This window comes from Heptranchias perlo, chromosome 5 (genome assembly GCF_035084215.1).
Source record: "Heptranchias perlo isolate sHepPer1 chromosome 5, sHepPer1.hap1, whole genome shotgun sequence".
In the NCBI taxonomy this organism is placed as follows: domain Eukaryota; kingdom Metazoa; phylum Chordata; class Chondrichthyes; order Hexanchiformes; family Hexanchidae; genus Heptranchias; species Heptranchias perlo.
In genome coordinates this window covers 101,862,701-101,882,204 of record NC_090329.1, presented here as the reverse complement: position 1 = coordinate 101,882,204, position 19,504 = coordinate 101,862,701, and the positions used below count along the sequence as shown (strand labels likewise).

Here is a 19,504-nt window from a genome sequence, read left to right as displayed (position 1 = left end):
CCATTGAGTGCTGCGCACTTCGGAACTCCGTCTGGGCAAGGCCAGGATAAAAAGCACGGTCAGCAGAAGACCCGAGAGCAGAGAGGAACAAGAGGATAAAAAGTGCGGTCAGTGGAAGGCCCGAGAGCAGAGAGGAACAAGAGGATAAAAAGTGCGGTCAGTGGAAGGCCCGAGAGCAGAGAGGAGCGAGATGATAAAAAGCACAGTCAGCAGAAGGCCCAAGACGATAAAAACCACGGTCAGCAGATAGCCCGAGAGCGGAGAGGAGCAGGAGGAGCGAGAGGATAAAAAGCATGGTCAGCAGAAGGCCCGAGAGCGGAGAGGAGCGAGAGGATAAAAAGCACGGTCAGCACTAGGCCCGACAGCGGAGAGGAGCGGGAGGAGAGGGTACACGCAGTTTTTACACAGTTGGCATCAACTCACACAGGCAGAAATTGAAAAAGTGACATCACAGGTCAGCAGGTGGGCAAGTGTCACTTTTTTTTCTCTAAGTTCAGGTCAGGGCAGGGGTTTAACTAAGAGCTTAAATCAATAACTTAAATTAGATAAATTAATTAGTTAATAAAACCAAAATGTGGGGAAATGTGAGGTTATTCACTTTGGTAGGAAGAATAGAAAACTGAATATTTTTTAAATGGTGAGAAACTATTAAATGTTGGTGTTCAGAGAGATCTGAGTGTCCTCATACAAGAAACACAAAAAGTTAGCATGCCGGTACAGCAAGCAATTAGGAAGGCAAATGGCATGTTGGCCTTTATTGCAAGGGGGTTGAAGTACAAGAGTAAGGAAGTCTTACTATAATTGTAGAGGGCTTTGGTGAGACCTCACCTGGAGAACTGTGTACAGTTTTGGTCTCCTTATCTAAGGAAGGATATACTTGCCTTAGAGGCAAACAAAGGTTCACTAGATTAATTCCTGGGATGAGAGGGTTGTCCTTTGATGAGAGTTTGAGTAGAATGGACCTATACTCTCTGGAGTTTAGAAGAATAAGAGGTGATCTAATTGAAACATATAAGATTATGAGGGGGTTTGACAGAGTAGATACTGAGAGGTTGTTTCCCATGGCTGGAGAGTCTATAACTAGGGGGCATAGTTGCAGGATATGGGGTAGACAAGTAAACTTGGACAAAACATATAAACACTGGAAGACAGGGAGACACAGAAGAGAAAAACATCCGAGCCAGAGACAGCCACCCTCTTCTCCATCATCTGGCCTGTCATTTACAGACTCTGGGTCTCAATCAGGATGTCCCCATTCCTCTGGTGACAGTGTTTACTTCTGAGATTTCTATAACCAGTTTTGTTTAATTAAAAATTCTTGACAGTTCACCTTGTTACAATTATCCATTATTTTGTACATTTGTTGTTTGTTATTTACCCTGAATAATGTTTTCTAAAAAGATGTTCCATTCAAAGTTGTGATTTTTTTTTACGGTAACACACACGCCCTTCATAACCATGCACAAATCCAAATTCATTCCGCACATGGCCGAAAAATATTAGAGGGAACATTGATGGGCAGAGGCTCCTCTTCCACAAGGGCATCCAGGAAACTTGGCCGCAAGGTTGGGACCTGGCATAGCTGGGATTAGTTTCCAGCCATTCCACCAAAGTTACATTGGGAGTCTGCTGGAACAGCTGAAGATTGTCAAGGCTAACACAATAAATGTAATTCACTTTCTTAGCAAAACTAATATATTCTGCAGGTTTCACGAAGATTGCCAATTATCTCCTCTCCTGAAAATGCTGACTCCTTGCTGTTACACAGTTCAATGGGAGGGAGGGGGTGTGGTTGCCCTCCCATACTTCACTCGAAAGACCATTACTCGTGGGTGAATAAACTGCCACTTTTTTCACCTCCCAGATGAAGCAAAAATAAATTATAGAACATAACTTCACAAATCGATCATCGTTTGGAATCATCTACCAATGATGTAAATGTTTTACATCATTCACCGTGACTATGGCATTACATTATACTAAATAATTCAGAAATGGATTTAATTATACAGTACCATTAAGGGAATGTCATTCCTTATTATGACATTCAATTCATGACTTCTGTTCATCCCAAAACTTTAAATCTCCATCAACAAGACTCTGATGTTTGCCTAACTGCGCACGCAAGTACAAATATTCATAAATTCTAATAGCAGTCACTTTTCTCAAAGGCAGAATTAACTGTCAAGTTCATGCTTTTCTGGAATCTTTTTATCAATATTAAGGATATCACTCTTGGCACGTATTTAGTTTTATTTTAGTTACAACATATCACCTGTAAAATTATGGTTAATCTTATAAATATTAACAAGCAACCAGTTGACGGCTTCAATAGGCAATGGCAAGGAAGGCTGGAGAAAAAGTTTGCAGCTGTAATTTCAACTGTGTTGAAAATTAGGGATGTACGCAGCTGAGAAAGTGCTTTACCATGGGAAGGAGAGAATAATAGATGACGATTCATCCAGATTGCTTTTTTCACCTCCTAGTGGTCAGTTCAAGTGTGAAATTAACAGAGTGCTGGAAAGATGTTTGCCCTCTTAATTTCTGCTGCACTCCAATCACATCGTTGACTGCCTTCAACTGACTAAGTAACTTATTGTTAGTGTTTTTGATACAAAATTCCTTTTTCAGTTTCACAAACACACACACAAATGCATCCTATCATGGAATACGTGGAAAGAATCTCCTTAAAACTCTAATGCCGAACAATACAAACGTTACTGAAGTAGGCTGAACCATGAAATCTTTACTTGCAGTGCTTTCTGAATAGACCTAAGCTAATTGTAAGTCCACTGCATTTTTACATCACTAGGTGCAGAAATGACATCATTATCCCCAAAGGATTGATTTATTTTCCCTTTATAAATAACAAGTCGTCAAACATTAAAGGCGAGGGCATCTCAGAAAGCAACAAAGGAAACAAAATAAAATTAGTTTTTCGATAATGGTTTATTCAAGATTAACCTTTTGAATATTCTGCAGCTGTAAAAATAGGGACATATTTATTGTCATGGGCCGTCGCCAGAAAGGATTGTCTCTAAAGTTCTAATATTGTTTATAATATATAACTTGAGAAATACACAGAAATGTGTAAGATTCAGAACATGTAATACTTCCAGAAAAGAAATCTAGAAAAATATTTTTACTGTAATCAGTGATGCTATTGCAGTCCTGAAAAGAGTCAGTAGTGAACAGGGGTAGTCAGATACAAACGTGATGAATATGCTTTAAACTACTAAGAATCATCTGACCTTTAAAGACAAGTATCTAATTTCTCTCAGCCTATTCTTCTGGAATTGCCGAATGTATCTGATGGAGTAGTTACCTTATTTTCTCGTTGAACCTGACTTGCTGATTTCTTTCTCTTCTCATATTTATAAATGTTTACCTCTTCTTCCCCTTTGGCTGTTCTGCATTCTTCCTGCTTACTGTAACATTAGAGAAGTATAATTACAAAAGAGAAGTTAGAGGTGTACACACACACTACCACTATCCACCATGTGGCTATTGCAGAAAATGAATGAAAGATGACACATTAATATATATTATATCACATAACATAATCAAGGCAGTTACTAATCAACTCCAAAGCGAAAACAAAACTGCAGAGTGGCCCGTTTTAATTGGAAACCATGTAATTTGTAAAACTCAATGCCGTGCTGATGTTTGGTTGAATGCGGTTTTACAAATGCCTCATTTCTTTTAATTAATGCTTCACATTAATCAGATGCCTGCCTCTTTGGCAGCACCAAATATCGAGAATGCATTCTACTGTTGAAATTCAGCAATTCCTTAAGGACTGACTGATAGCTTTCCCTTTAGTTTCTGAGAGAAAAAAAATTGAACATTCTTTCCAGAACGACGTTTCTGAGGGCAATTGGTGGCAACCTACATCTTCAAAACTTAGATGACATTTGAACCTTGAGATAAAATGAGAGTGTCTGTCAGCTCAATGGTCAAAAACGAAATTGGTTTTGGACAGTCTCAATTCAATTCCCAGCAGTTAGTGATCTTTGGAACATGCCCTTAAATTTGTCGCTAATTATCTTCAGTTATGAAAATCTTGCTCCAAGATACGACAAGCATGCAGGATGCTAAAAACTGAAAAGAAAATTGAGTGTTCTAATATTGGAGTAGAGGCACACTGCAAGGCAACATAGGCTAAAATCCTATTTAAATCTTCTGCCCTGTGCCACACTTATTATGTAGAAAGTGGGCAAATATTTACAACTGCCAGGTCTGTATACCCGTGCACATCTAAAAAAAAAATTGAACAAAATAGGAAGATACTACGCTTGCTGAAGAGTTAAAACTTTACACTGTGAAACAAGGTTAAAAACAAAAGGTGGATATAAGATACTCGGTGCAAACACGTGATACTTCACCACAAGGACTGATTTTACACGTCCAGTGAGTGCCTTACAAGGCCGCAACGTAAGGTATTATAGTCCAAAAGGCTACAAATATGGATAACTTATCGATTACCATTCATATTCTGAAGATGTACTGAACCCTTTAAATGACGCCAAACAAAGTTCATTTCAAGTTAAAAAAAAATCATGACAAGTAGCAACATTTTTTTTTAAAGAAATACGTATTCCCACCTGGCTACACCTTGGGTTAATTCTGGCACTACCACCCTCCGACTCCAGGCCACGAGGTCCCGTTCAGTAGCAATTTCACTTCTTGGTGCATTGCTGTGCATCTGCCGCACACCTTCGATTTGTCCACTGCGTCTCAATCCAACATTTGGAGGCGAATGCATCTCAGAGGCAGAACTTTGAGAGCCTGGTAGGAACAAATTCAGAAACGTTGCAATGCATGTTACCACACTCAATACAGGTGAAAAATTAGATGGAAGTAAATTAGCAGAAACATATTTCAAACCCATAATTTGTTTTGGAAGCATTACTGAACATTTAATTGTCCACAAATACTAAATGAAAATAATGGAAAGCAGGATATGAAAAGCCTTGGAACTAGCCTACCGTTTTTTTTTTAAAAAACAGATACACGAAAGTCTCAGTTTCCCAATGCAGCTTGGATGAGTTTAATTCTCTCTCTAGATGGAGCACTCTGTGAAGCATGCCACCAGAAGATGGATAGAAAAGGGGGTAGTGTTAATGAAAATTTGTGAGAGTAGGTGATAAATGATCAGAAATCCTCCCTCTCCAAAATAATTAATGCCACTAGAAATAAACAATTGTAGAAATCATTAGAGAAAACCAGAGTCCTGAGAATAACGCACAGTAATGCAAATGTCATTATAAATCAATTCTTGAGAGATTTTAACATAATATTAGGTTTATTTTGGCATCGAAGTGCCATTTTAAAGATGCATTTTACACTGGCAATCATATAGGCAGTTTTTGGGATTGTATAATTTTAATCATTTTGTTCTCGGGATGTGGGTGATACCAACAAGGTCGCACTGCTTGTCCATCCCTAATTCCCCTGATTTTGTACAATATTTAAGAGGTAATGAAATGGAAGGACCTACGAAGTTATTTTAACAGATGGAAGCAACTTATTTGCAAGTTTGATTAAAATCTAGTGAAGTCAAACTTGCTGAGATTACAAATTAGTATGAATTAATGCATGGATTCCAGTGTAACAACAAACAAACTCACATTTGTATAGTGCCTTTATCACATGCTCAAATAGGCAAGGTGACAAAAACAAAGCATTTTTGTTTGTGATACATGACATTATTGGCCTCTTTTTTTCTTGCTACAATATGTACAGGGTTATAGGCAGGTTCCATTACAGAAATGTCCAGTACACAATCAGGACAGAGTTGAAGGCCCCTATATTCCTCCTCCCTCTTTGCTCGGGTGCTGGTCAGGCTCTCTGAGGCTGAGGTACAATGGGCTCGATATTAGCAGGGCGGCGGGTCGACTGGGCGCATGGGTAATGCGCCCAGTGAAATCAGTGTGCTCCGCACGGAATCGCAGGCTAATTGGAGCCACTTACCTGTGCTTCCGGGTTTCCCGCTGGTAAGCTGCGCGGCGGGCAGACTGCGCATGCGCAGCAAGGTCTGTCAGCTGAAGGAGACCTATTTAAAGGGGCAGTCCTCCACTGACTGATGCTGCAGAAAATAGGCAAAATTACAGCATGGAGCAGCCCAGGAGGAAGGCTGCTCCCAGGTTTAATGATGCCTCACTCCATGTATCATTGGATGGGGTGAGGAGGAGGGGGAGAACAGAGATCTTCCCCCCGGCGGGCGGGAGGAAGCGGCCTGCCTCTGCCACCAAGAAGGCCTGGCTCAAGGTGGCAGAGGAGGTCACCTACACCACCAACATATCATGCACCTGCATACAGTGCAGGAGGCGCTCCAATGACCTAACCAGGTCAGCCAAAGTGAGTACACTTACTAATTCCCCTACACTCCGTCTGCCACATCACCGCCCCCACCCCACATCTCCTTCTGCACTGCCAACACTACTCTGTCACATCACCCCTCACACCCACTCAAAGCTCATCCTCATCTTACCTGCACTTACTCACCTCGCCAGTACTCATCCCACCACTACCACTCAACCCAATCCTCATACAATCTCATGGCTCTATCTCATACTCACCCTCTCATGCATCTCTTTCACGGTCAGCCTCACTCAACCTGCCACTACCTGTGCTGCAGCCACAGGGCATGCATCACATATGTGCAGTAGGAAGCGTAAGGCAAACGTGTCGTGAGCATGAAGGGTGTTTGAGGGTTTGTCATGGTTTTTACTTATATTTAATTTCTGATCAACGCACATAACATATTATATTGGCACCACTACTGCCACGTCTTTGCGAATCTTGTCTGGTTTGTGCAATAATGCCCTTTCCTGAGGATCACAATGAAGACCCACACCTGATGCCACCCATTGTGTCACTGCAGAGTGGGTGTAGGTGTATTTGCAGGGCTCTTTTGTGCAGACGACTGAGAGACGTCGGCGATGTCCCCGGTGGCACCCTGGAAGGATGCGGAGGAGAAGTTGTTGAGGGCAGTGGTGACTTTGACAGCGACAGGTAAGAAGATGGTGCTCGGGCCAGCCGGGAGCAGCTCAGCATGAAGGAGGCTGCAGATGTCCACGACGACATGTCGAGTGACTCTGAGCCTCTGTGTGCACTGATCCTCAGAGAGGTCCAGGAAGCTGAGCGTTGGTCTGTAGACCCTGTGGCGAGGGTAGTGCCCTCTGCGATGCATCTCTCTCTGCGGTAGCCCTCCCTCATGCTGTGGAGGTGGATGTGTCACAGCACTGTGTTGTGGAGCTCCACGTGTCAGAAGTGGACGGCATGTCCGGCGAGGCTGGTGATGCGGTTCACCCTCCGAGGAGGTCATGACTGCAGCTACGGCGGCCCCCATCCAGAAGATGTACATCTGAGGGGGTCCGCAAGGTAGGTAAATGTGTCTGGACACCGGGGTAAGTGTGCAAGTTGGTGAATTTTGGTGTTAGGAGGAGGGTGGTGGAGGCCAAACATTGTCCAAAGTGACAGAGTGGCCTCCTGCAATGAGTGAGGGTCTTCCCCCCCCACCCCCACCACCTGTCAAATGAACCTTTGCAGCTGCCACAGGCTGATGGCTGCAACACGTCCGTTTGAACTGGGAGTGTTTCCCCCAGTACGGGAAACAGTCTCAGTTCATTTCAAAATCCCATCCCTCCTAAAATAACAGGTCAATCAGATCTGTAAACAAACTGAAGTACCTGTTTAATTGCCGGCGGGAGTCCCACATGCGGGAGCTGCGCGCGCATGTCAGCACGTCACTAGGGAACCCGGAAGTGGGCGGGTTGGAGTCGGGCTCCAGACCCGCCCCAGGAATCCCGGATTTTCGCAGCCCCCCCACCACGACCGCACCCGATTGCGGGTGCGAAAATAGAGCCCAATGTGTCTGTCCAGGTCTTACAGCATTCATACTTGGTGATTGATATTTTGTTCAATTCTGGGCACCAATTTAGGAAAGATGTCAAGGCCTTAGAGAGGGTGCAGAAGAGATTTACCAGAATGGTACCAGGGATGAGGGACTTCAGTTATGTGGAGAGGCTGGAGAAGCTGGGGTTGATCTCTTTAGAGCAGAGAAGGTTAAGAGGAGATTTGATTGAGGTTTTCAAAATCATGAACGGTTTTGATAAAAGTAAATAAAGAGAAACTGTCTCCAATGGCAACTAGAGGACATAGATTTAAGGTGATCATCAAAAGAACCAGGTGACATGAGGAAAATTTTTTTTAATGCAGAGTTGTTATGATCTGGAATGCACTGCCTGAAAGGGTGGTGGAAGCAGCTTCAATAATAACTTTCCAAAGGAAATTGGATAAATACTTGAAGGGAAAAAATTTACAGGGCTGTGGGGAAAGAACAGGGGAGTGGGACTAATTGGATAGCTCTTTCAAAGAGCCGGCACAGGCACGACGGGCTGAATGGTCTCCTTCTGTGCTGTAAGATATTATGATACTATGAATAGGTCATTTGCAAGGTCTGGTCCCACCTCTGGTGCAGGCTCATTCATTGGCAGGGGCTTGCTTCGGGAAACAGGAGCGGGAATGCAGGCACAATCATCGAATCATAGAAAGTTACGGCACAGAAGGGGGCCATTCGCCCCATCGTATCCGTGCCGGCCGAAAATCAGCTATCCAGCTTAATCCAACTTTCCAGCACTTGGTCTGTAGTCCTGTAGGTTACGGCACCTCAAGTGCATATCCAAGTACTTTTTAAATGAGTTGAGGGTTTCTGCCTCTACCACCACTTCAGGCAGTGAGTTCCAGACCCCCACCACCGTCTGAGTGAAAAAATCTCTTCTGAGCTCCCATTTAATCCTTCTACCAATTACTTTAAATCTATGCCCCCTGTTCACTGACCCCTCTGCTAAGCGAAATAGTTCCTCCCTATCCACTCTATCTAGTCCTGTCATAATTTTATATACCTCAATTAATTTTATATACCTCAGCCTCCTTTGTTCCAAAGAAAATAACCTTTGTTCCAAAGAAAACAACCCCAGCCTTTTCTCATAGCTAAAATTCTCCAGCCCTGGCAACATCCTCGTAAATCTCCTCTGTACCCTCTCTAGTGCAATCACACATTTCCTGTAATGTGGTGACCAGAACTGTATGCAGTACTCAAGGTGTGGCCTAACCAATGTTTTGTACAGTTCTAGCATAACCTCCCTGCTCTTATATTCTATGTCTCAGCTAATAAAGGGAAGCATCCCATATGCCTTTTTAACCACCTTATCTACCTGTCTTGCTACCTTCAGGTATCTGTGGACATGCACTCCAAGGTCCCTTTGTTCCTCTACACCTCTCAGTATCCTCCCATTTATTCTGTAGTGCCTTGCCTTGTTTACCCTCCCCAAATGCATTACCTCACACTTCTCTGGATTGAATTCCATTTGCCACTTTTCTGTCCACCTGACCAATCCATTGATATCTTCCTGCAGTCTACAGCTTTCCTCCTCACTATCAACCACACGGCCAATTTTTGAATCATCTGCAAACTTCCTGATCAAGCCCTCCACATTCAAGTCCAAATCATTAAAATTTGTCATGTCTGACAAATTTGCTTGAGTTCTTTGAGGATATAACATATAGGGTGGATAAAGGGGAACCAGTGGACATAGTGTATTTAGACTTCCAGAAGGCATTCGACAAGGTGCCACATAAAAGATTATTACTTAAGATAAAAAATCACGGGATTGGGGGTAACATTCTGGCATGGGTGGAGGATTGGTTATCGAACAGGAAGCAGAGAGTTGGGATAAATGGTTCATTTTCGGACTGGCAACCAGTAACCAGTGGTGTTCCACAGGGGTCGGTGCTGGGTCCCCAACTCTTTACAATCTATATTAACGATTTGGAGGAGGGGACCGAGTGCAACATATCAAAATTTGCAGATGATACAAAGATGGGAGGGAAAGTAGAGAGTGAGGAGGACATAAAAAACCTACAAGGGGATATAGACAGGCTGGGTGAGTGGGCGGAGATTTGGCAGATGCAATATAATATTGGAAAATGTGAGGTTATGCACTTTGGCAGGAAAAATCAGAGAGCAAGTTATTTTCTTAATGGCGAGAGACTGGAAAGTACTGCAGTACAAAGGGATCTGGGGGTCCTAGTGCAAGAAAATCAAAAAGTTGGTATGCAGGTGCAGCAGGTGATCAAGAAAGCCAACGGAATGTTGGCTTTTATTGCTAGGGGGATAGAATATAAAAACAGGGAGGTATTGCTGCAGTTATATCAGGTATTGGTGAGACCGCACCTGGAATACTGCATACAGTTTTGGTCTCCATACTTAAGAAAAGACATACTTGCTCTCGAGGCAGTACAAAGAAGGTTCACTCGGTTAATCCCGGGGATGAGGGGGCGGACATATGAGGAGAGGTTGAGTCGATTGGGACTCTACTCATTGGAGTTCAGAAGAATGAGAGGCGATCTTATTGAAACATATAAGATTGTGAAGGGTCTTGATCGGGTGGATGCAGTAAGGATGTTCCCAAAGATGGGTGAAACTAGAACTAGGGGGCATAATCTTAGAATAAGGGGCTGCTCTTTCAAAACTGAGATGAGGAGAAACTTCTTCACTCAGAGGGTGGTAGGTCTGTGGAATTTGCTGCCCCAGGAAGCTGTGGAAGCTACATCATTAGATAAATTTAAAACAGAAATAGACAGTTTCCTAGAAGTAAAGGGAATTAGGGGTTATGGGGAGCGGGCAGGAAATTGGACATGAAGCTGAGTTCGGATCGGTCAATGCCCTGTGGGTGGCGCAGAGGGCCCAGGGGCTGTGTGGTCGGGTCCTGCTCCGACTTCTTGTGTTCTTTAGATTTGTGGTTGGGATCAGATCAGCCATGATCTTATTGAATGGCGGAGCAGGCTCGAGGGGCCGATTGGCCTACTCCTGCTCCAATTTCTTATGTTCTTATATACCACAAAAAGCAGGGGACCTAGTACAGCGCCCTGCAGAACCCCACTGGAAACAGCCTTCCAGTCACAAAAACACCTGTCAACCATTACCCTTTGCTTCCTGCCACTGAGCCAATTTTGGATCCAACTAGCCACTTTCCTTTGGATCCCATGAGCTTTTACTTTTTTGACCAGTCGGCCATTTGGGACCTTGTCAAAAGCCTTGCTAAAATCCATGCACACTACATCAAACGCATTCCCTCATCGACCCTCCTTGTTACCTGCTCAAAAAATTCAATCAAGTTCATGCTGACTGTCCATGCTGAATGTTCAATCCATGCTGTCCTTGATTAACCCATGCCTTTCTAAATGATGATTTATGCTGTCCCTTAGAATTGATTCCAATAATTTGCCCACCACCAAAGTTAGACTGACTGGCCTATAATTACTCGGTCAATCTCTTTCTCCCTTTTTAAACAACTGTACAATGTTAGCAGTCCTCCAATCCGCCAGCACCACACCTGTAGCCAGTGAGGATTGGAAAATGATGGTCAGAGCCTCCCTTATTTCATCCATTGCTTCTCTTAGCTGGCTGGGATACATTTCATCCGGGCCTGGCGATTTATCTACTTTCAAAGATGCTAAGCTCCATAATACTTTCTCTCCCACTATGTTTATCCCATCCAATATTTCACACTCCTCTTCCTTAACTACAATATTTGCATCATTCCACTCTTTTGTTTGAATGGCCTGCAGGCCAGCTCTGGGACCTTCCATTGAAGGACAGCAGTCAAAAGGCCTTCAAACCCACAGATCCATGGGAAGGCTGCAAATGAAGGTACAACTTAACTTCTCAATCCTCCATTGCCTTCCTGCCTAGCCCTCTGAAACCCTCCAATATGAAGGCGGGAGGGAGGGGCGGGGCTAGTGCAAGGCCTAAGCTCAATTACTTTGGATGCCCTTCAAAATGGTCATCGTTCCATTGCACCAATATGAAATCGAAGCAAGAGGACCAGGAATGTCCCCTGCTGCCTCATTCCTAGGCTGACCTTGCCCTACAGCTGTTGTAGGTGCAGATGCTGGTCTGCTTATCTAGCAAAACCTGGAAATCCTGGGGCAACGTAAAGGGGCAGAGACTCACGGTAACAGTCCTAGAGGGCGAGATCGGGGTGGGGGGGGGGGGGGTTGGAGTAGGGATCGGCTGGTCGCGGGGCAGGTTGGAGGGAGGGGTGGGGCTGGCAGATCCCGGCAGCAGGGAAAGGCCACGATCAGCAGAAGGTTTACTTGAGGGGCCGGAGGAAGCACTCCTTCTCCTCCTGGCCCAAACTGAGTACTCTAAAAAGCACTTACTTGTTGGATCCGACTGCTCCAGTCTCCATTTCGCTGCCGGGTTTCCCGAGCCCTGGGAAATGCGGCCTGCAACTGTTAAATTTAAACCAGGCTCCCAACTGCACTGTGGGAGTGTGATTTAAATATTATAATGAAGTGTCCCGTATCTCCAAGACGGTACACGCACACAGCTCGCATCCCGTTGCCACAAAAATGGAGTCATGCACGTACACGACGGGTTGAGCATGCATTCCCCGATTCTTAATTTTTAACCCTGTCCAACCCTCTCCCGCCCTTTGTGGGGGTGGGGGTTAATATCGACCCCCAAGTGTCTGCTGATATAGTTCAGGAAGGCCTTGCGATGCAAAATTTTACTGCTAGATATTCTTAGATGAGGGACCATATCACAGTTCATCCAAAGTGTTTGAATTTGCTCCCAAGAAGGAACTAAGCACTGTAAATCAAATACAAATACATTATGGATTTATAGGGTAGAAATTGCACCATCAAAATTGTGTGTACTTCGAGTGTAATTACGGTGGGCAGTGGTGTGGGGGGGGGTGCGGGAGAAATAGAGCAGAACCCATATCTGCTGGGTTTCCACCCATTTTACACTGCCCAACAAATTGCAATCCAGGGGCAGGGGCTATCTGAACCCACCCCCCCAACATTATGGAGGCAGTGTGAGGTAGTTTATGGGGGCATTTCTAGGTTACTCTGGGAATCCTACCAGACGGACCTGAAAGGTCCAATTGAGAGCGGGTATGGATTTCATTCTGGGACTTAAATAGGCAAAAGCAAATAGCAATCAATCTGAGAAGGATCAACTGCTGCGGCTGGGAAAAGGGTCAGCCAACATGGGACAACATGAATTCTGAATTTAGCCTACCTTTCCAAGTGGTCTCTTGCTCCCCCTCTCAGGGCAGCAGGTGTCGCTTCGAGATAATGCTAGTTCTGTAGGTTGGGTGCTCCTTTTGCACAGCTACAGGTAATTGCTCATGTTATTTAAATGGGCCCATCGTGGGATCTGGAATGGTCTCACGGTGGAAGTTTAGCGGCCGTGGGAATTTCTAGGCTTATATATTTGACTGGCAGCTCTATTTAAGTTTGAGAGATGCATTTTTAATTTCCTTTATCTCATGCAATCTTCAAAGGATTTTGAATGTGCGTCAATGTCCAAAGCCAGTTTCTCAGTCCTTATAAGGAGAAAGAGAGAGGGAGGGAGGGAGGGGGAGAAAGAGAAAGGGAGGGAGAGGGAGGGGGAGAGAGAGAGAGAGAGAACAGACACACACACACGCACACAGGGACTACACGAAGAGTTAGCAGCAAACTCCCGTGTTAGGTTTATGGTAAGGGATCTGTTTTCATTTCCAGTGCTACTGAGTTTTAGCACAGGAGACCCAACTATGTCTATTATGTCTATGGATGAATACTCAAGCTTGTATATTACTGTAAATCTGCTGCTTGGCTTTGCCATTGTTAACTTATCTATTTATTGTTAATAAATATATTTGGTAGTTCATAGCCTACACCATAGCCTGGTACAATGGGCATTCCATCGCTTTCTGAAGTCACGGAAATCATGAGGGTGATGTGATATATCCTGTGTGCTGAAATACAGTGACAAGGGTTTCTATTTGACACCTGGACTTGCTACAACTACCTAGATAGTGAGTAGGAAAAGACATATTCCAATTCATAGTGAGCCAGGACTTGTTACGGGAGTGGTCTTTGGCACTAAACACAAGGAACTTATTGGAGTTAATGTTCAAAAATATAACAGTGGTGACAACGAAGGTTAGGATTAGAATATCACATGCAGACCAACAGGTTTTTTCAATCTGTTTAAATTTAAAGTAAGTTGAGAGGTAGCAAACAACAGTTTTCAGAATGTCTAAAAGGTCTCAGTAAGACATGGACATAGCTATAAATAGCCTGACTAGGAAAAGGGGAAAAGGGCCAGGAATGAGCGTACCATTTAGTAGTGCCAAAACTTTTTTTGAACTGTAGTCACTATTGTTACATGGGCAAATGCAGCAGCCAACTTTCGCACACCAAGATCCCACCAATAGCAAATTTAATGAATTGGGAGTTAATCTTTTTGCGGGGGATGCTGTTTGAAGAAGGAATGCTGGCTAGGACACCAGGAAAACTCACTGCTCTTCTTTCAATAATGCCATGGTAAGTTTTTTGCTCCATCTAGCTTATCTAATATTGAAAAGCACCAGGGGCATGATTTTATCGAGGGGGCAGGGGGGTTGAATTTCTGAAGGAAACTAGGAAGTACAAGTTTCCCGGACGTCTTTATGATTTTGACGTATGGACGTCTTCTTTTTTTTTTGACGGTTTCCCGCCCAACGGGCCAGCCTGATCTCAGTCGGACGGGAGAAGAAGGAAGGGGACGTGAACGAGTAAATATTAGATGGGGAGGATGGGTGCTCAGTTATCGGTAGGGTCAGACGTGGGGGCGCGTTCAGAGATCGTGGGAGGCATTCGGAGATCGTGGGGGGGGGGAAATCGGAGATCGTGTGGGGGGGGGGGTAAATCGGAGATCGTGGGGGGGGGGGGAAATCGGAGATCGTGGGGGGGGAAATCGGAGATCGTGGGGGGGGGGAAATCGGAGATCGTGGGGGAGGGGGAAAATCGGAGATCGTGGGGGAGGGGGAAAATCGGAGATCGTGGGGGGGGGGAAATCGGAGATCGTGGGGGGGGGGAAATCGGAGATCGTGGGGGGGGGGGAAATAGGAGATCGTGGTGGGGGGGGAAATCGGAGATCGTGGGGGGGGGAAATCGGAGATCGTGGTGGGGGGGAAAATAGGAGATCGTGGTGGGGGGGGGAAATCGGAGATCTGGGGGGGGGGGGGGGGGAGAAATCAGAGATCATTGGTTGGGGGAGGGGGGGTTCGCTGCAGGTAGGCATGTTGGGTCTGGGGAAAGCACTCCTGTTCCTCCGGGCCCACAAGCTGTGTTATAAATGCACTTACCTGCAGTTTCGGGCCTTCTTGCCTCCTCTCACATAGCATGAAGTAGAAGGCCCGAGAATCCCTGCCCCCAGGGGTTAAAAACAAATAACCTGTCAAATCAGAGGCCTGCCGCCTCCTTGAAAGCTTTTTGTAACCGACCCACCTCCTCTGAGCGGGTTGGTTACCCGCCCCTCATCCCACCTCCGTGAAAACGGAAGTGGACGGGGTGGAGGCGGGCTTTAGGTTCTTAAAATTTTTACTGCTCTCCCGCCCCCAACCCACCCGCTTTTCCCATTTAAAGTCATGGCCCAGGTGTCTAATAACAAACTATTTATCGAGTCAAGAAAATCTGAAGAAAACTTCTTTTGGCAATTCTATTCCCTCCACTACTGAAAGTGTTGACTGTTTCCTGGGGCACAGCTTCAAGGGTCGGATAACCTCCACTACTTCGCCCAGGTTACCGTTACTCATAAGTGAACCTTGACAGTAAAGAAAAAAGGACTTGCAATTATATAGCACTTTTCATGACCCCAGGACGCCCCAAAGCGCTTTACAGTCAATGAAGTATTTTTGAAGTGTAATCGCTGTTGTAATGTAGGAAACACAGCAGCCAATTTGCGCACAGCAAGGTCCCACAAACAGTAATGTGATAATGACCAGATAATCTGTTTTAGTGATGTTGGTTGAGGGATAAATATTGGCCAGGACACCGGGGATAACTCCCCTGCTCTTCGAAATATTGCCGTGTGATCTTTTACGCCCACCTGAGAGGGCAGATGGGGCCTCGGTTTAACGTCTCATCCAAAAAACAGCACCTCCAACAATGCAGCACTCCCTCAGTACTGAACTGGAGTGTCAGCCTAGATTTTGTGCTCAAGTCTCTGGAGTGCGATTTGACCTGTGACCTTCTGAGTCAGAGGTGAGAGTGCTACCAACTGAGCCACAGCTGACACTGTGTCAGCATGCTATTCCACAGGAGGACATTTCTAGATGAGCCTAATCCTTATCCCTTCCTGATGTCCAGACATATATACTTTCAGCAGCGGATCACTGGTGAGCAATCAGGATTGGAAACTCTGGGCAATTCCCCCTGCCATCCCCCCACCTAGGGATAGTGATACAATGGCCCAAATTTAGCACTTCTGTGGATTTGCAGATGAATCTCTGGTATGGTGGAACTTCCAAAGATGGGGCCCTGACCCCAGCCAATTCTCCAGTCTCAGGGCCACTTGGATGTTTTAGGAGGGCTCTGTTAAGGAGTCCGGGTTCCAACATTAGAGGGGTTGAAGACCTGCCGCAGTGTAATGTTGCCAGTGACCTCAGAACTGAATTCCACTCCATACTCTCTGTGCTCAACTGCCGAGTCTTCGATCTAACAGGCTACTTGACTTTTAAAATTTAACCCTACCTCCCCCCTCACCCCCTCCTTCCCACCCCCCCCAACCACCCGTTCTGCTGTCATAGCAACACTTGACACAAAGGATGAATCGGTGTCTCTTATGCCCACTGCTGCTATGTCACAAATGATGGAAAAAACATCAGATGACGTATTTCCGTCAATTCTACCTGATTACAATATACAGTTGGGTGTGTTGTACACTGGCCAGCCCTTCCCCCGGCAAATCAGAGGGGCATAAAAATGAGCAGGGAGACAGCAGACCACTTCCTTGACCCAGTTCCACCGAAAATCTGATGGAGAGATAATGTGAAATCCTGACCAGTAAATTTAAGTTATTTTTCAACTATGTGTTCAAAATGTTCCCAAATGCACAAAGGGAAGTCTTTTTTAAAAAGAAATTCACAGGAAGAGGATGGAATAAAATGGCTATTTAAGTTTGGTAAGTCTTTACAAGAATATTGAGGCAGACAACTATTTCTTACCAAAATCCAAGAGCTCATGTCTATTTAAGAAAATAACTTGGTGTCTAATGTAATGGAGGACACCTGAGAGCCAATCAAATCCTGTAGAAGTTGTCTTAAGTTTTTGAGGTGACAGTTTAGTGCTCATGGACAGGTGGATGAATGGCATAAAAACTATCCTACGCTAATTTTCCTGCTTTTTTTTAAACCCGCAATAATGCATTTATTGTTCGGTTATTAACTTATCCTACCTATTCTTCCTCTGTTCATGGTGTTGTTGGTACCTGTAGTCAGTCTCTGATCTTGTTCCTGCTGAAGTCGTTGGATTATGTTGTCCAAAGGGCTGACTTCATGGCTTGCTTGCTGACTAAGAACCTGATTCAACCCTAAAGAGATAGTGACAAACAACAAAACCAGAAGATTAAGCAAAAAAATTATTTTATTATAATTAACATAAAGAATTAATAAACAATCAAAAAAGATCATATTTTCCAAAATAGGTAGCTTTGTACAGTCTCTACTGGTCCACAGTATTTTATTAAACGCCAATTGTTAACAATCCATAATAATCAGTGTTTTATACTTATTTGACAACAGCAGCATTTGAAATTCTGACACTCTCATTGCTACACTTAGCACATATACTTAATGGTTACTTAACACTTACCCTGGCAAGGACAATAAGGCCCACATATTTGTATGTTTCCAGCATGGTCTGTAACGTGCCCTAGGTTGTATATTTATACTTCTGAATTTGTACTGAAGCAGAAAAAAGGGGCATATGGCACATGTCAGGTTGATAACACAAATGAGAACCCAGTTAAATATAGAAAGTTCAGAGGGGAAGTGAAAAAGGAAATAAGAGGGGCAAAGAGAGAGTATGAAAATAGACTGGCAGCCAACATAAAAGGGAATCCAAAAGTCTTCTATAGGCATGTAAACGTTAAACTCGTAGCAAGAGGAGGAATGTGGCCGATCAGGGACCAAAAAGGAGATCGATTCATGGAGGCAGAGGCCATCGCCGAGGTACTAAATGAGTCCTTTGCGTCTGTTTTTACCGAGGAAGAAGATGCTGCCAGAGTCTCGGTAAAGGAAGATATAGTTGAGATACTGGATGGACTAATAATTGATAAAGAGGAGGTACTAGAAAGGCTAGCTGTACTTAAAAGTAGATAAGTCACCCGGTCCAGGTGGAATGCATCCTAGGTTGCTGTGGGAAGTAAGGGTGGAAATTGCGGAGGTACTGGCCATAATCTTCCAAACATCCTTAGATACGGGGGGTGGTGCCAGAGGACTGGAGAATTACAAATGTTACACCCTTGTTCAAAAAAGGGTGCAAGGATAAACCCAGCAACTACAGGCCAGTAAGTTTAAACTTGGAGGTGGGGAAATTTTTAGAAACAATAATCCAGGACAGAATTAGTAGTCACTTGGACAAGTGTGGATTGATTAGGGAAAGCCAGCACTGATTTGTTAAAGGCAAATCGTGTTTAGCTAACTTGATAGAGATTTTTGATGAGGTAACAGAGGGTCGATGAGGGCAATGTGGTCGACGTGGTGTATATGGACTTTCAAAAGGCACTTGATAAAGTGCCGCATAATAGGCGTGTTATCAGCATAAGAAATAGGAGCAGGAGTAGGTCATCCGGCCCCTCGAGCCTGCTCTGCCATTCAACAAGATCATGGTTGATCTTCTACCTCAAACCATTTTCCTGCACCATCCCCATATCCCTTGATGCCTTTAATATCTAGAAATCTATTGATCTCTGTTTTGAATGTACTCAATGACTGATCCTCCACAGCCCTCTGGGGAAGAGAATTCCAAAGATTCACCACCCTCTGAGTGAAGAAGTTTCTCCTCATCTCAGTCCTAAATGGCCTACCCTTTATTCTGAGACTGTCACCCCTGGTTCTAGATTCTCCAGCCAGGGAAAACATCCTCCTTGCATCTACCCTGTCGAGCCCTGTAAGAAATTTGTATGTTTCAATGAGATCACCTTTCACTCTTCTAAACTCTAGAGAATAAAGGCCCAGTCTACTCAATCTCTCCTCATACGACAATCCCGCCATCCCAGGAATCAGTCTGGTGAACCTCAGTTGCACTCCCTCCATGGCAAGTATATCCTTTCTTAGGTAAGGAGACCGAAATTGTACACAATAGTCCAGGTGCGGTCTCACCAAGGCCCTATATAATTGCAGTAAGACATCTTTACTCCTGTACTCAAATCCTCTTGTAATAAAGGCCAACATACCATTTGCCTTCCTAATTGCTTGCTGCACCTGCATGTCTGCTTTCAGTGACTCATGTACAAGGATACCCAGGTCCCTTTGAACATCAACATTTCCCAATCTCTTACCATTTTAAAAATACACTGCATTTCTGATTTTCCTACCAAAATGGATAACTTCACATTTTTCCACATTATATTCCATCTGCCAGTTTCTTGCCTACTCACTTAGCCTGTTTGTAT

The 19,504-nt window shown here is 44.4% G+C and overlaps 1 protein-coding gene across 3 annotated transcripts in view; it reads right to left on the bottom strand.

Moving 5' to 3' along the window:
* phip (pleckstrin homology domain interacting protein) overlaps positions 1 to 19,504 on the bottom strand; it is a 219,148-nt gene that overhangs the window by 79,522 nt on the left and 120,122 nt on the right. For 2 of the 3 annotated variants that reach the window (XM_067984931.1, XM_067984932.1), the window contains exons 18-20: positions 17,285 to 17,419; positions 4,605 to 4,788; positions 3,326 to 3,428 (exon numbers count right to left, since the gene is read on the bottom strand). In XM_067984931.1, coding sequence (XP_067841032.1) covers positions 3,326 to 3,428; positions 4,605 to 4,788; positions 17,285 to 17,419 — 422 coding nt within the window. The remainder of the gene's footprint in view (positions 1 to 3,325; positions 3,429 to 4,604; positions 4,789 to 17,284; positions 17,420 to 19,504) is intronic. The other variant, XM_067984933.1, reaches the window with a different exon arrangement.